The sequence below is a fragment of the Daphnia magna genome, linkage group LG10 (genome assembly GCF_020631705.1).
Source record: "Daphnia magna isolate NIES linkage group LG10, ASM2063170v1.1, whole genome shotgun sequence".
Taxonomy (NCBI): domain Eukaryota; kingdom Metazoa; phylum Arthropoda; class Branchiopoda; order Diplostraca; family Daphniidae; genus Daphnia; species Daphnia magna.
The window spans coordinates 1,147,193-1,163,275 of NC_059191.1; the positions used below are offsets into that span (position 1 = coordinate 1,147,193).

The 16,083-nt window shown below is 40.1% G+C and overlaps 4 protein-coding genes, 2 long non-coding RNA genes and 3 other non-coding genes across 30 annotated transcripts; 3 read left to right on the plus strand and 6 right to left on the minus strand.

Moving 5' to 3' along the window:
• Nucleotides 1–1,574: 1,574 nt before the first annotated feature.
• LOC116932671 lies at nt 1,575–6,086 on the minus strand. 20 transcript variants are annotated; one of them, XR_006652536.1, is made up of 7 exons: nt 4,406–4,634; nt 4,334–4,338; nt 4,052–4,256; nt 3,859–3,971; nt 3,275–3,400; nt 3,008–3,207; nt 2,712–2,955 (listed from the first exon to the last, which is right to left on the minus strand). XR_006652536.1 is itself a non-coding variant. In XM_045180635.1 (3 exons), the coding sequence occupies exons 1-3, from the start codon at nt 4,143–4,145 to the stop codon at nt 1,663–1,665; spliced, it is 303 nt and encodes a 100-aa protein (XP_045036570.1). In that variant the 5' UTR covers nt 4,146–4,403; the 3' UTR covers nt 1,575–1,662. The 20 variants fall into 20 exon arrangements, 1 of the variants encoding a protein (XP_045036570.1); XR_006652542.1 differs by having other exon boundaries at nt 4,181–4,256; nt 4,406–4,633; XR_006652545.1 differs by lacking the exons at nt 2,712–2,955; nt 4,334–4,338 and adding an exon at nt 1,575–1,758 and having other exon boundaries at nt 4,052–4,333; nt 4,406–4,638.
• LOC116932673 lies at nt 2,313–3,232 on the plus strand. Its single transcript, XR_004399658.2, has 2 exons — nt 2,313–2,573; nt 2,809–3,232. It is a non-coding gene; the product is annotated as an uncharacterized LOC116932673 (long non-coding RNA).
• On the minus strand, nt 5,170–5,241 carry Trnaa-ugc. Its single transcript has one exon. It is a non-coding gene; the product is annotated as a tRNA-Ala (tRNA).
• Trnaa-ugc lies at nt 5,457–5,528 on the minus strand. The gene has a single exon. It is a non-coding gene; the product is annotated as a tRNA-Ala (tRNA).
• Nucleotides 6,087–6,223: 137 nt separating the features above from the next.
• On the plus strand, nt 6,224–8,785 carry LOC116915651. Of its 3 annotated transcripts, none has more exons than XM_045180634.1 (7): nt 6,224–6,384; nt 6,618–6,743; nt 6,818–6,972; nt 7,045–7,186; nt 7,261–7,415; nt 7,488–7,615; nt 7,746–8,785. In XM_045180634.1, the coding sequence occupies exons 2-7, from the start codon at nt 6,666–6,668 to the stop codon at nt 8,330–8,332; spliced, it is 1,245 nt and encodes a 414-aa protein (XP_045036569.1). In that variant the 5' UTR covers nt 6,224–6,384; nt 6,618–6,665; the 3' UTR covers nt 8,333–8,785. The 3 variants fall into 3 exon arrangements, with proteins under 3 accessions (XP_045036569.1, XP_045036567.1, XP_045036568.1); XM_045180632.1 differs by having other exon boundaries at nt 6,225–6,384; nt 7,488–7,672; XM_045180633.1 differs by having other exon boundaries at nt 6,382–6,470; nt 7,488–7,672.
• Nucleotides 8,786–8,940: 155 nt separating this feature from the next.
• On the plus strand, nt 8,941–10,013 carry LOC123477154. The gene is made up of 2 exons (XR_006652552.1): nt 8,941–9,214; nt 9,676–10,013. It is a non-coding gene; the product is annotated as an uncharacterized LOC123477154 (long non-coding RNA).
• Nucleotides 9,410–9,481, minus strand: Trnaa-ugc. The gene has a single exon. It is a non-coding gene; the product is annotated as a tRNA-Ala (tRNA).
• On the minus strand, nt 9,750–12,016 carry LOC116932659 (proline-rich extensin-like protein EPR1). The gene is made up of 2 exons (XM_032940435.2): nt 11,885–12,016; nt 9,750–11,818 (listed from the first exon to the last, which is right to left on the minus strand). The coding sequence occupies exons 1-2, from the start codon at nt 11,897–11,899 to the stop codon at nt 10,040–10,042; spliced, it is 1,794 nt and encodes a 597-aa protein (XP_032796326.2). The 5' UTR covers nt 11,900–12,016; the 3' UTR covers nt 9,750–10,039.
• Nucleotides 12,017–13,744: 1,728 nt separating this feature from the next.
• On the minus strand, nt 13,745–14,698 carry LOC116932669. Its single transcript, XM_045179825.1, has 2 exons — nt 14,548–14,698; nt 13,745–14,478 (listed from the first exon to the last, which is right to left on the minus strand). The coding sequence occupies exons 1-2, from the start codon at nt 14,560–14,562 to the stop codon at nt 13,897–13,899; spliced, it is 597 nt and encodes a 198-aa protein (XP_045035760.1). The 5' UTR covers nt 14,563–14,698; the 3' UTR covers nt 13,745–13,896.
• Between the last annotated feature and the right edge of the window lie 1,385 nt (nt 14,699–16,083).

Genomic DNA, 16,083 nt, shown 5'->3' on the forward strand with positions numbered 1-16,083 from the left:
CCTAAATACATAAAAAAAACATGGTTAGACAGTTAACATGTTAAAACATATACCTCAGGATCCTTGGCGACGATCTCGTTGTCCCACGGCGATCCTCGATGTCCCGGTCGTCCTCTTCGGTGGTGCTGGGGCCCTCCTAAATACATAAAAAAAACATGGTTAGACAGTTAAAATCTTAAAACATATACCTCAGGATCCTTGGCGACGATCTCGTTGTCCCACGGCGATCCTCGATGTCCTGGTCGTCCTCTTCGGTGGTGCTGGGGCCCTCCTAAATACATAAAAAAAACATGGTTAGACAGTTAACATGTTAAAACATATACCTCAGGATCCTTGGCGACGATCTCGTTGTCCCACGGCGATCCTCGATGTCCCGGTCGTCCTCTTCGGTGGTGCTGGGGCCCTCCTAAATACATAAAAAAAAACATGGTTAGACAGTTAACATGTTAAAACATATACCTCAGGATCCTTGGCGACGATCTCGTTGTCCCACGGCGATCCTCGATGTCCCGGTCGTCCTCTTCGGTGGTGCTGGGGCCCTCCTAAATACATAAAAAAAACATGGTTAGACAGTTAACATGTTAAAACATATACCTCAGGATCCTTGGCGACGATCTCGTTGTCCCACGGCGATCCTCGATGTCCTGGTCGTCCTCTTCGGTGGTGCTGGGGCCCTCCTAAATACATAAAAAAAAACATGGTTAGACAGTTAACATGTTAAAACATATACCTCAGGATCCTTGGCGACGATCTCGTTGTCCCACGGCGATCCTCGATGTCCCGGTCGTCCTCTTCGGTGGTGCTGGGGCCCTCCTAAATACATAAAAAAAACATGGTTAGACAGTTAACATGTTAAAACATATACCTCAGGATCCTTGGCGACGATCTCGTTGTCCCACGGCGATCCTCGATGTCCCGGTCGTCCTCTTCGGTGGTGCTGGGGCCCTCCTAAATACATAAAAAAACATGGTTAGACAGTTAACATGTTAAAACATATACCTCAGGATCCTTGGCGACGATCTCGTTGTCCCACGGCGATCCTCGATGTCCCGGTCGTCCTCTTCGGTGGTGCTGGGGCCCTCCTAAATACATAAAAAAACATGGTTAGACAGTTAAAATCTTAAAACATATACCTCAGGATCCTTGGCGACGATCTCGTTGTCCCACGGCGATCCTCGATGTCCTGGTCGTCCCCTTCGGTGGTGCTGGGGCCCTCCTAAATACATAAAAAAAAACATGGTTAGACAGTTAACATGTTAAAACATATACCTCAGGATCCTTGGCGACGATCTCGTTGTCCCACGGCGATCCTCGATGTCCCGGTCGTCCTCTTCGGTGGTGCTGGGGCCCTCCTAAATACATAAAAAAAACATGGTTAGACAGTTAACATGTTAAAACATATACCTCAGGATCCTTGGCGACGATCTCGTTGTCCCACGGCGATCCTCGATGTCCCGGTCGTCCTCTTCGGTGGTGCTGGGGCCCTCCTAAATACATAAAAAAAACATGGTTAGACAGTTAAAATCTTAAAACATATACCTCAGGATCCTTGGCGACGATCTCGTTGTCCCACGGCGATCCTCGATGTCCTGGTCGTCCTCTTCGGTGGTGCTGGGGCCCTCCTAAATACATAAAAAAAAACATGGTTAGACAGTTAACATGTTAAAACATATACCTCAGGATCCTTGGCGACGATCTCGTTCTCCTGTGGCGATCCACGATGTCGAGTGTCCTCTTCGGCCTCCAGAAATTGCCCTCCTGTTCACACAGAAACGAGAACCAAGAAAAAAAAAATGCGTTTTGAATAATCACATAAGACAAGTTTAATCTTAACTATACAGTCATCAAACACAGACATAACAATCACATATTATTACAAAATTCCTGAAAAAAAAATTTTTGATTAATGATGATTAGTTAGTTAGTATAGTCGGGAGGTCGTTTAGGATTGGGCATTTGCAAAATGTGCGAAGAATTGGAAAAATACAACAAATAAAAATTTCCGAGATAATGCAAAAGCAACGAGTGAGATCTTAGGACCCAACAAAATACGGCTTGACATATGCAACTAAACTAAACCAGTGCAGAGGCAATACCAAGTGCTAGTGCAGTGCTTTTTTAGTGCGTGATTGGTGTATACACTAATTAAGAAATATATCCAGCATGAGAAAGCAAATTTAATCCATGTGCGAAAGTGTGAATCACTACACCGACCATTTAGGCAACAAATCTACACTAGTGCATATTATGCAGGTGAGTGAGCTACTGAGCTGGAAAGGGAAAAATCGGGTTTGATTCTTTTGTTTTTGAATTGCCCAAGGTTGTTCGTCTATTATAGGTCATTGAACGAGATAGGGTCAAAAGAACGGCCATATCTTGAAATCACGTGGAAATCTTTCGACCTTCAAAATTATGTTCCTCTACCCTCAACTTTTATTCCGGGAAACCAGAATGCGGAACGTGTCAACGTGTATATAAGGCGGTAGCCAACACTTATTATTTCACAATCGTGCAAGGGTCTTCCACTGCATCTGTACTGTTGCTTCAACATCTCAGGACGCTTCGCTTGCTTGGTAAGTTTTGATCTTTGCAGTTTGTTTTGTTTGTCTTTCGTAGTAACAAGTTCACATGGTTGTACTTTGAAAAGTCAAAGGTCGAAAACTATGTCCTAAGCTAAAGTGCATTCTAAACTACATCATTTTATTATGTAATTGCCAATTTATGAAAATTTTTATTGTGTTCTCAATTAAACACTGAATTTTTCAAATTGTTTAAAATCACGAATTTTCATTCCATTGCTTTTTACAGGTTCCTTCAGTGCTGAATTCCGAAACCGATCTTGTAGGGCTTGCCATTCGTCGTCAACTATAATTCAATCATCCTTTTGTAAATTCATTGCTGTTTGATTGGACCCATCAATTGTTCGTCCATTTCATGTTATTGGTTAACTATTTGCTATTTAAAAATCTCATTGATTGTTTTCATAGCTGGTTAATTACCAACGTACCTGAGGATAAAAAGTGTGCTCGATTCTAAGGAGCGTCGATCAACCGATAACATGTCCTTGCCAAGTAAAAAACAATCAATTCCGCAAAAGCGTATCTGGTCAAAATGCGAGTTTGGTCACTACGGTGAGCTTAGGTACATTTTACGACGTTTCACGTCTATGCTTGTTGCTTCGACAAAAAGAACAAAGGATTTTTGATTCTGCATAACATAGACAAAATTACCGGTAGATTGCATGTAATTTGTTTTAAAAATTCGTAAAAATTACGGTTTGTCTGCATATTATTCACATGGACGTTAATCGCCAGAAAGATGTTGACAACGCTCGTCATTATGTGGAAAACTGTTTTCGGAACATGGTCTATGGACTACAGTTTACAATGCTGGTTGGAACCTAACAAACGTTAAAAAGAAATGATTATAATCTCTTAAATTTTCGTTGGTCACCAATTTTCGTATGTGCAACATATGATATGAGTCTCTGAAAAAAAATTTAAAGAGACAAATTCGAATCGGTAAAATCTATTTATTTCTATCTATCTATTTTCTCGGTGAGTACTATTTTACATTTAACTTAAAACCGAAAGGATACGCCTTAATTTAGGACTCGGCCCTGTGACGATCGTCGCGATCAGATTAAGGCTTAATCTGATTTCTTTGTACTATTTTGAGAATAGATAGAAACAAACAGCAGTTTATTTATAAACGCCATCACGGAAGCAAATTCCAAGAACTGCTATTTGAAAATCTCAATGAATTATCTCTTGTCTATTTCCTTGATTGACCACCTGAAATTCATTTTCCATGCTGACTAACTGTTAGTTTTTAGGGCTGGTATCCAACCTTGCTTACCTGTTGAGTATGTGACAAAGTAGTATTAGTTTCTGTGTATGCTTGTTGTCCCTTATTTATGACCCTCAATTGTGGGATGTTATCGTACAAAACTGCCCAGCATGTAAATGTCACTGCAAAATTTATAAAAATAAGATTAATAAGCATTTAAGTATCAGGAAAAGTACAAGCATTGAGATTAGTGTAGGTTTACTTGCTTCTTTAATTACTTGATTAACTTTCTTGCTCTTAGATTTGTGATGATTGCCCAGTAAGTTTTTTGGCTTTGTTGTTAGTATGACCATCATATTGTTACCAGAGTCACAATACTATTTCCTTATACCTTGTTTTGATCACATAGATGCCAAAGTTATTAAGATGTTTCATTTTCATTTCATTTCATTTTTAAAAATGGCAATCTAATTATAAACCAAAATTTTTATTCATAATATACTGTGTGTATGATATTTCATTCAGATACTCAAAACCATGGTACCTGTACTTTGAAATAAAAATTTACATTAAATTTGTTATAAGTAATGGAATAACAGTGTTCAGTTGGTGATACTTGCTTGAAATATCTTAGAAGCATGAACACTTGAAATGAAAAACCATGGAGCGAGAAGAAAAAAAGGTGATGAAACAAGACTAACGGAACTCATTGGCTAATACGGTGGCGTGACAATTGATAAACAGAAAAATTTACACAATAAAGTGGCGTGATGATTATAGCGTGACAAGTTGCACCACAAACTGTACAAGTAAACACACTAACACAGGCTGGTAGCGAGGGAATATGTACAATCCGCAGATGGGAAAAGTGGCCGCTAGGGCCTGCCACTTGCATTCTTTTCCTGTCAAAATGCATGCGGCGTTCGTCGTCAACTTTTTTTTCTTTTGATTTATTTTTCTTTTATGCCATAATTTTCGTGATGCAATAAAAAAATTTTGTTTGATTATTTAAAAGGGAAAAAAAATCTTAGTTTTTACTGTTATTTTTGTATTTAACTTTTTTCATTTATAAATTGTTTGTAAAGTGAATAATATTAAACTTGTTAAAGATAGACATATGAAATCACATGTAATTATTCGACGTACACATGTGACACTGCAAGGTGATGAAAGATTAACGGAACTCATTACCTAACCCCGTGACGTGACAAGTGAAAAACAGAAAAATGTACACAATAAAGTGGCGTGATGATTATATCTAAAATAGCGTGACAAGTAGCACCATAAACTGTACAAGTAAACAACATAAATTGAGCGACAGTTGCGGCATTTAGATTTTTCGAAAAATATATGGAATTGGAATAGAGAAGAAAAAAGAACTGGAGTTGCGGAGGATTGAACTCCGGGCTTTTCGCATGCAAAGCGAACACTCTACCACTGAGTTACAACCCCTCTATATATTCAATTTCAAAGTAGATTAATGAATCGCTTCTCTTACTTTTTGTTACGAATGTTTATTCGGAAGGTGTTTGTGTAGTAAAATTTAAATATAATTATAATAGATAGCTTTGATTACCTATGTTAGCTATTGATACTTTAAATGTTATGATATTTTGATAGTAATAACTAATAAGTTGAATTCAAGAAACAAATTCCTCCACAAAAACTGGAGTTGCGGAGGATTGAACTCCGGGCTTTTCGCATGCAAAGCGAACACTCTACCACTGAGTTACAACCCCATTACATAATCAAAGAACAGAAAAATAGGTATTTACTTATTGTTTATTTATATCCAGAGTTGGGAGTAGCTCACTGATTTGAGAGCGCGCTCAGAACTTTCCGCTCAGTGCTGAAAAATGAGCGTAGCTCAGCTCTCGCTCGCAAAAAAAAAAAGTGAGCGCGCTCGCGCTCTTCGCTCACGTACAAAAAATGCCATATGAAATCTGTATATTTCCGTCTTCATTTTGGCATTACAACTGCATTACAACTTACTTAGAAGATGAATCCTACGGGTTCTTACTGGAATTCCCTGTTTTTTTTTCAAAAAAACTAATCAACGTTATTTTCTTACTTACAACGTGTGCGAGACATCAGAGTGATCAGACGATTGAGAATTACAGTCTGTTTCAATTTCATTAAAATCTCTTTCACCTGTCTTGTTACTTCTCTGATTGGAGGCCATGGATAAATAAAATGCCTGTTTGGGCTGCTTCTGAATTACTTGATTGGCACAAGCACAGAACGAGATGATGAATATGATTAGTGACTGCTGATGCTGAATTGCTGAGCCCAGTATTGAAGCGTCGTCTGAATGAGAGTATGCATTTGGAAATATTCCGTCATCCAATTAGTTTTAAATATTGACCGCTAGATGGCGTTGCAGTCATTGAGCTTCCGCTCAGGAGGTCTTCGCTCGCGCTCCCGCTCACGTTTTTCCAGTTTTAGCGCCGCTCAGAGTGCGCTCCCCCCAACTCTGTTTATATCTTATCATAATTTAATCTTCATCAGACATCTTTAACTAAAAGACAGATTATTTACTCCAGATCCACCGCGGCCGGCAGACGTCGTTTTCCGTTCCTAGCTTCTTCAAATTAGGTAGAATTTGAAAAAAAATTTAGTTGACATTTCTTACTATGCTCCATAATCCACATCTTTCACTAACAAACTTCTTTTATTCAACAGTAAAATAATTGATTTAAAATATTCTTTGTCGTGAAGATGGGATTACGTCATGTGGCTCCCTGCAATTGCAGGGAGCCGCATGACGCAATGACGATGACATGATAAAGCCGAATTCAGCTTTAACTATGGTTTTGCCCTTTTTGTAGCACCAATCATAATTGCCTGTCAAAAATATTGTCTATAACCACTACGGAATGATGAAGGCCCTCGTGTGGTGTCTTTTTACTATCTTCGTGGTAAATCCATCTTGCTCTGCACACGCACCAATGCGGGTAAGCCATTGATCGACTTATTTATTTCTTTTTTGTTTCCTTAATTGACCGCGTTCAAATTCTATGCTTTTCAGTGCCACGTCGACACGGATTGCTCGAAAGAATTTTATTGCTCTTCGGATATGTATTGCAACCCTTGTATAAGTTGCGAAACGACGTACAAACGTCAACCACTGGTATCAGCCACTTGCGCCAGAGTCGATGAGGATTGCGGTAACTGCCTCCCTGGGTAAATACAAGTAATCGGAATGATGTCATGACATGAATTTCAGTTGAAATATTTTCTGAATTGGATTAACAGATATCAAGCTGAAGAGTGGCATGGTCAGCGCCACTCGATGAAATGTTATGAATTCTCGGCCAAACCCATTTCGTCAGAGAAGCCCAGTTCAAATACAGACTTTTCCGTAAATCCATCTCGCTCTGCACACGCACCAATGCCGGTAAGCCATTGATCGAATTATTTATTTATTTTTTGTTTCCTTAATTGACCGCGTTCAAATTCTATGCTTTTCAGTGCCAAGTCGACACGGATTGCTCGAAAGATTTTTATTGCTTTTCGGATATGTATTGCAACCCATGTATTGATTGCGAAACGACGCACAAACGTCAACCACCGGTATCAGCCACTTGCGTCAGAGTCGATGAGGATTGCGGTAACTGCCTCCCTGGGTAAATACAAGTAATCGGAATGATGTCATGACATGAATATCAGTTGAAATATTTTCTGAATTGGATTAACAGATATCAAGCTGAAGAGTGGCATGGTCAGCGCCACTCGATGAAATGTTATGAATTCTCGGCCAAACCCATTTCGTCAGAGAAGCCCAGTTCAAATACAGACTTTTCCACCATATCGACAATTTTCGAAGGTTCACTGCTGATAATTTTTTTCTTAGTCCTAGCCCTATCAGCTTACTTCATTAAAAGTAAGAGGCTCTTTATTTGTAAAAAGATACCTATACTGTGTTCATTTAACAAGAGATAATTGTGTTATGACAGATACTAAACGTCTTTGTCTGCGATTGAATACCACCAACACGGGAATCGAATTGGAAAACAGAAATCCTTCGGCACCAGATTTGCAACATGATCAAGCCAGAAGCCAAGACGGAATTAACGAGACTGATCCACTGATCAATTCGACTCAGATTCACAACGAATTCATTGTACAAGTCGAGAAAGATCATCTTAACAGCGCCATTCCCATCGGTCCCCATCACAGAGATGATGACACACTATCAGAAGCTAGTCAGCACACTGTTCCACTTTCAGAAAACATTAATCATGGAGACAATGAAGAAGCGAATGACGGCCCAAGAGAAACCCCAACTGCAACGAGTGAACTCAGCCATCCTATGTCGAATGCATCGCAAACGCAGCAATTACCTGTAGATGACGAACATGTTACACCCATAGAGAATCCCTCGCCTAGTGATGTGGTAGTAGCCATGCCTGCTGAAGCATCTGATTCTCAAGATCCGAATGAAGAGGGATCCCGGGGTCGACGGAAGGAAACGGGCGAATCACTGGAAATTAGATTAGCCTTGGGTGTAAACATCAATCGTGTCAAAGAGTGCTGGGCATAGAAAAATTAATCCGATTGCACAGCGGCGGCCTTATACTTACTTTTTAATACTTCAAAAAGATTTTTTCGTACTTAATTTCTATAAGATACATTATACAAATTAATTTTTTTGGTTTATAATTTTAACAGGCTACTGAAACACTCAGTAGTTTTATCTACTACCTAATTTGAGGTTAATTTTTGTCAATAATATTTAGCCGTGAAGAGATGTGAGATGTGACCCATGGAACTTTGTATTCGCAGTGTCATACTCTACCGCTACCCCACGCCAGGTATTGTTTTATAAACTAATTCAGCTAAAAATCCAGATAAGATGGGTAAAGTGATTGAAAATTTTCTGGGGCCACGGGTTGAGCCACTGGGGCAACGGGTTGAACTGAAAATTTTTTTATACATTTACAAACATGTGATTTTGCAGCTAAAGATTTTAATACACTAAAAAGTAATGATCGTACAAAATGTATTTTATAAAATTTGAGTGGTTAAACAAAATCAACACCCAAAAAATTCTAAGCGTGGTTCTTACCGTGTCATTCTTTATAGATAAAAATTGTTTTAAACCCATGCAGTTTAGGACACATGTTGCAGCAGACAAGATGACTTCTGTAATTTCGTCACATTTATTTCACAACTTTGTTAGTTTCGTGCGTCATACGTGAACTGCTACGAGTTTCGAAATTTCTCCCTTGAAATGATAGAACTTATTTCATTCCAAAGTGTTAGGGCTTGTTCTAGTCGTTTCAGAAGCAAAGAGCAGTAGTCTACTTCCTGTTTTGAGTTGATACAATTTAGCGCTTCCGAATGTAACTGAGATAGCGCACACCTTTCAACAATAGGATGTCCAGCGCCACCTGTGAATCCAATGAGGAAATTTTAATCACAAGTGAGTCTTCCAGTTTTAGGTGTCTATAAGTAATAATAGTTGAAAAAAACATATTACACAAACTAATTCTATCCTGGAATGGTGGATATTTGGCGTGGTAAAATATTAAATATTTGTACAAGAAAAATGAATCTCAAACGTAAACAAATTGTTCATGACACAATTGGTTTTTAATAACTTACCGAAAAAAAGATTTGGAGTTGCGGAGGATTGAACTCCGGGCTTTTCGCATGCAAAGCGAACACTCTACCACTGAGTTACAACCCCGTACTTCATTTTCAAAAAGTAGTTTGATAAACCAGGTGAGTCGAGTGCTGCGTAACAAGTTAACAGGAACACTTTTATGGGTCTTTACTATATTCCAGCCATCTTGGTAACATGGAACATTTCATCGCATCTAGGATAGATACGGTAATTGAATGTGCTTACTAAGTATTGTATTGTTTCATTTGGGGAATTAGGTATAGCCTTGGCCTTTCTTCTTCCATTTATCGGTGCAAACAGTTGCGGGGATGCAATAAGAAATACTAGTCAGTAAATTTTTGCTGATATATATTTCTTTCTTTAAACTATACAAGTACGACGAGAGCTCAGCGGTCGTCACGTTAGACGGAACGGTATTTGCATCTTCCTTCACCCGATTGCACAGTCTACACTCGAAATACTACATACGTACATCCTGTGCATGCTGGTGGGTTGTTGTGGTCATCTTTCAGAAAATATTGGGACGTGTAATAAGTGTAAAGCAAAAATAAGTTTTTCAACTTGGAAAAAAGACATAAGAAAGAGGAATGCCTTAGAAAAATTTTTGAAGTAAATTCCAAATTATGTTGAGCGATAAGGACGGCCCACGTTGGCTGCCCAGTTGACTTGAAGAAGCACATTATCTCGGGTGTTGGATACCGGAGGAAAGCCCAGTTGTCTCGGTTTAGGTGAAGAACCGAATGGGCGAGTAGGGAACTTGTTGTTTCCATACGAAGTGGCAAGAGTGGCACGAGGAGGTCCATATGCCGGGGTAGGTGATGATGTAGGAGATGTCACCTGATATTTGGGCTGATTGATTTGAGCCTGCGCATTGGGGGAAGCATTTGAGATTGGGTTTGATTGGGCCTTAATTTTACCATAATCCGGTGATTGTTTAGGATATTGCTGCTTCAATTGCTGGCCAGCAGGATAAGATTTCAACTGGGTTTTTACTGGACTTGGAATATTCACCATTGTGGCCATCTTTGGTGGATGGGTAACTGAATAACTGGCTGCAGGTTTCTTTGGATTCGTTACGGAATACAATGACGGGCTGACAGGTTCCTGCGCCTTAAAGGGAGCAACTGTAATGGGTGATGCTGGGAAAACAGTTGAAATAAAGACTGCTTGAGGAGGAAAATCAATTTCTGAAGGTGCAGCAGGTGGCGATTGGGGTTCTTGATGAGCCACTTCAGAAGGATGATTCGCTACAATGTTCGTAACAGGCTCTGCAACGATTCTTGTATCAATCTCGGGTACATCCTGAACTAAAACTGGAGCAACTTCAACGGGATTTACAGAAGGATCTTCTACATTCTGCTGAGCTTCGTTTGAAATAGATGCATCAAATGAAGGAACATCCACTGAATGATTGTCGTGGATAGGCACAGTCTCATCTGAAACCGGGGCAGTAATGATTAACGAATCGACAGAAGGATCTACTATACTCTGATTGGGCGCATCTTCGTGTAAAACTGGTGCAATGACGTCTAACGGCTCGCTAGAAGGAGTCTCAACATTGTGAATAAGTTCAGGTTCGTTTGAAACTGGAATTGGAACATCTTCATGTACAATTGGTGCGATGATGTTCAACGGCTCGTTAGAAGGAGTTTCAACATTGTGAATCAATTCAGGTTCGTTCGAGACTGGAACTGCTGTGCGATCGAAAGATAGATCTTCCGGCTTTTGAAGGGGTTCAGCTTCGCTTGAAACTGGTGGAAAGACGACCAAGGGATCGAAAGAAGGCTCCTCTAGCTTTTGGATAGGTTCTACCTCATCAGAAATGGGTCCAAAGGTAGACAGAGAATGGATGGCAACCGGCAAATCTGTTGGAATCGCTGGAACATCATTCGATGAGTCTGAAGGTGCAGCTGGTGGCCACTGGGCTTCAGATGGAGAATGCGCGGGACTATTGTAGAAAGGATCGGCTACTATTTCGGGGTGGGTAGAAGGATCCTCCAGCTTCTCCATAGGCTCAGCATCTGACACCCAAACGGGGACATTTTGATTGTCTAGAAACGAAGGGGTTACGATTTCCAAAGATTCCGGTCCATTGGAAATAACGCTATCGGAGGAAATGAAAGGATTGATCTCTTCTTGGATAACAGATGACTCAGTGGCACTCGTTTCCTGGTCCATTACAACACCCTCGCTAAAAGGTGCTCCAGTAGGTGCTACCACTTCCGCTTGATCTTCAAACTGCTCGTAGCCTCGATCGGGATCGTTACGAGCGACACGTTGAATCAAACGACTGTCAACGTTGCTTGTTTCAGCCGTTCCAGACGAACGAACTGGATGTGCTCCAGTAATCGACAATTGAAGAATAACCAGGCATGCGATGATACCTTTGCTTTTTCTCAACTATACAAATATCAATTTGTTTTTTGTGTAATGAAGAATTGAAATAAAAATGCAATATTAACTTACATTCAGAAGACTCATGGTGGGGAAGTTAAGGCACTGCTCAGTTAACACAGTAAAGTTGACTGACTTATTTCTGAGGATAGCCCAGGCTTATATAGTCCTGAAGCTCCCGTTTGTTTCTTCTCCCTCTAGTCTTCCTTCTTTTTCTAACTTTCCCATTAGGTGAAGAGCACTGCAGACATTTGGGGGATGCCATTAAAGAAATGTAGCGATATAGTTTGTGCTCGTAACATCGTTGGACGTCTAGCTGAACGACATGCCGCCAAAACGAAAGGGAAAACTCGAGTGATGCAATCGTTAGCCCTGCAGCGGAAGTGCAAGCTGCGTCTTTATTTTGCGAATGCGATTTCTATTCTTCACCAGCTGACACAACTAATTTCTCTCCAGTTTACGAGAATATGAGCCCAGACATTATTGCAGACTCGGAATTAGGTTTCTTCTCTTTGTAGGCTATACTATTTAAAGTTCTATTAGCCCTTAAGGGGAACTGTAACATAATAGCGGACTATATTGGTTTTTCCTCTAGGCTTCCATTTCTCCTTTTTTTCCCCCCCTCTCTGGATGACAGAAGAGAATTAACCGCACGTTTTTCATTTGACGTCTTCTTCTTGACGTTAAACTGCATTTAAGTCTTACCCAAGTGATTTTGGAGATAAAGAGGAGCGAAAGCTAGCGAATAAATTAACATTTTCTCTTGCAGTCAAACGTACGCATTTCAGTTTCTCCGTGTCATAAATTGGCCGAATGCTATTGACGTCATACTGGGCCTGTTTGTAACGTGCGGGTTTTATAGGAGTGTGATACGATTTTCAAGATGACCATTTAAGGTACGCGTACTGTATACATGCCCGATTGGTCATATTGTTCTTCTCAACGTGACATGTGAAAGCTTTACAGTTTATGAGGTTGCATCAGTTTGATTACAGGGTTGCGGGAACTCTTGTTTGTTGGCCGTTTAAAGTGGCAAAACACTGTGATTATAGTTAACACTACATGTTCTGGGTGGGACAATATTCCCTTTGACTTTCACCCGTTCAACTATAAAGCGACGGGGGGGGGAAAGCAAGTTCGACCCATAAGATTTTAAATATTTGTGTTAAACGACTTTCGAACAGCAAGAAGAAACATCGGCCATTATCTCTTATCCGTTCGGAGGGGAAACGGGAATTGCTACAGTTCCCCCCTGTTTACTTTTTCCACCGTAAACAAAATTGGTTGCCAACCGATAACAACGAGATCGCAGTCTGAACGCCGCCTGTGAAAGAAACTGCAAGAACATTAGCTAAAAACATAAAGGGAAGACCAAAACTATTCGGATTCTCCAACTGCCGAAAATTTCTCCTCTTTCCATTCGCTAACGTCAGTCACGATTAACCGCAAGACATGTAAATAGCTTTTTCGTCGAGACAGTATGATAATGCGTCTTGCTGCGTGAAAATTCCTGAACGGAGAAACAGTTCCGCATGTTTTCCTGTAGGTGAAACATCCGAATGTGACGACATACGATCGCCAGTTCAAAAAAGTATTTTGTTATGGGAATCAGGAGCTGTGCAAGTGGGCTTGACTATAGTATATATAGTTATATGAACATTAGCTTTGTTTGATTAATTGAAAATGTTCGTGTGATGGAGGCTATAACTCTCCATCATCATTTCAGATCATCGCATAAAGGATTTCTATCTTAGTTTTAGGAAGTTCTATCTATACACATCGTTTGGATATAGCAAATACGTTGCAAGTCTATGTTTATATTCACCGGAATTGTGATTGGCAAAATCTGTTGTTAATTGATGGTGCAAAATTCTCATTGTCCAACTATTGTTTTGAATTTGATTGTAATAAAACCAGGAAAAGTACAAACAATTTTGATATTCTTTGGTTTATTGTTTCGTATATTGGTAGGATATCATGTTCGTATAGATTACAAAAGACGAAAGCTCAGCAATCGTCATCAGCTAATTGTTTGATTCAAGTCCATGTTTAACAACTAAACAATCGATGGCTTTTCCAACGGATTAAGCCAAAAGAAATTCATGAAATGAACCATGAGAACGACCAATTTTAGCTTCCCAATTGACTTGTTGACCCACATTTTCTCGTGTGTTAGATATGGGAGGGAAGCCAAGCTGCCTCAGTTTGGGTACACCCAATCCAAACGGACGACTGGAAGTGCTTACCTTGCCACCTCTAGAAGGATGACTTTCAACTGGAGGAGCGTAGTGGGTAGCTGGGCGATATTTGGGTTGATCGACGGGCACGGAAGGGTAAAACAAAACAGCTTCTGGAGAAGAAGTTTCAACAGGTGTTGATGGTGATGCAGATTCTGTTGCTACATGAGGAACAGGGTTCACCAGATGGTTCCTGTCATCCTCTTGTACCAGAGACAAGTCTTCATCTGTTGGCAACTGAGGTTCAACTGTAGTTGCTAAAAGATCTGCTACATCAGTCGTGTCTTGATCGTGATAGTCTCGTGTAAATCGTTGCTGCGTCTTCCGTCCAGATGAACGGCTGCTACTTAATTCAGCGGAAGAAGGAATCGGGCCCGCATAGATGATTGGTAGAAGACAAAACACCGCCAGTAAAACGATACTTTCCAACTAAGGAAATAGTTAAAATAACACGTGAATGAATACAGTCGACTTTGAAACAAATTCAAGCAAACTTACCTTCGTAAAAATCATGACGAATAGGATATGGAGAACAGAGCTTTAGAGTAGTAAGAGCAGGGAGCTTGCCAGATACCAGACTGAATGGCTAAGGAGGTCGATCGACAGGCTTTATATATGGTGCTCTTGTCTGCTTTCCGTTTTCAGACGTTTTCTTCTTTCGCTACTTAATTTTTTTAGCTGAAAAAGCTCTCAACCATTGACCACAAATCATCTACAAATAGTTTAGTTTAGATATTGCTTCCGTTATTGCTACCCCCCTCCGGAGACACCATTTTCCGTTCACGGCCCGGTAACATGTTGATGATGAAAAGGAAAAACTGGGACGAAGGAGTTATTAATTGATCCGTTATCTGCCAGTTCGTGAAAAAGGGGTAGACAAAAATTTGCATGAGACGATTTCTATTGTTCCCAGCTGACGGAACTCATCTCTTTCCTTTCACGAGAAACTATTCCCTATTTCAGCCACTTTAAAATGTTGAATAACAGCAAGCCAGTGGTCTGGAAAATTCGCACGGCGTGCAGTCCTTTTAGTTTACCCAATTTTGGATTTCTCCCTCTGAGTTCGTCAAGAAGTCAACACCCTAGTTCCTAAAAATATTGCTCCGAGTCCACTTGTTGAGGGAAAACGAATAATAAAGGGAGGCATCATTGCCCATGGCTGAATCTGAATGTAAGAGCAAGTCAACTTGAATTTTGAATTAGCGTAAAGGAAGAACTTTGTTCCAAGTTTTGTTACGGTGATGCAAGATTTAATTGATTTTGGAAAATGAACTTACGAAAGGTCCACTCGATGATGAATTCAGGAGATACTAAGCGACGAAAGTGCCTTCGGTAATCAGCATTGGCCCTCTACTACGATGTTGATGAACATTGTCGTAGTTGATGACACACACTTCCTTAATAGACTGAACTCACATTGTTTGATTATGCACCGGCATCATCTATATGGCAGTGGTATGTACAGTAATTCAACTGGGTTGTGAGGCGATAGCGATCTTATTCAGGATTTTATTTTGCCTCACCAGTAGCAATGGTACATAATCTATGCCATATAAGAATGCCTTAGCCTGGACCTATTCGACAGCTTAGGTCATCGGTAATTCTGACGATCACAAAAATAAACCCAGCTTTTCTGCGATTACTTCAATCGGTTCACGTGTACGTTGGTGACTTGCGATTCTATCGCTTATGACTGACAAAGTCATCAATAAATCGCAATGTGTTATGTTTGACAGACAGCTGACATGTTTAAGAATAATGTTCATTTGTACGTAAAATAAACTTTGTACTTCTTTGGCATCCAAACTGCAAATGAACTGTTGTTAGCTCCCAGAAATTTCATTTTAGGCGTATTTGCCGTAGGGACATTTGTCATATTGGGTTAACACACCATATCCTATATAATCATAGCATCACGTAATAGGTCCTTGTAGGGAATTGAAGTTGGTTTCTCTTAACTTGTACGGGAGAATCTTCTCCAGTGTTCTTTAGATCCAATCAATCCAATTCAATCAACTAGAACTAGAGTGTAAT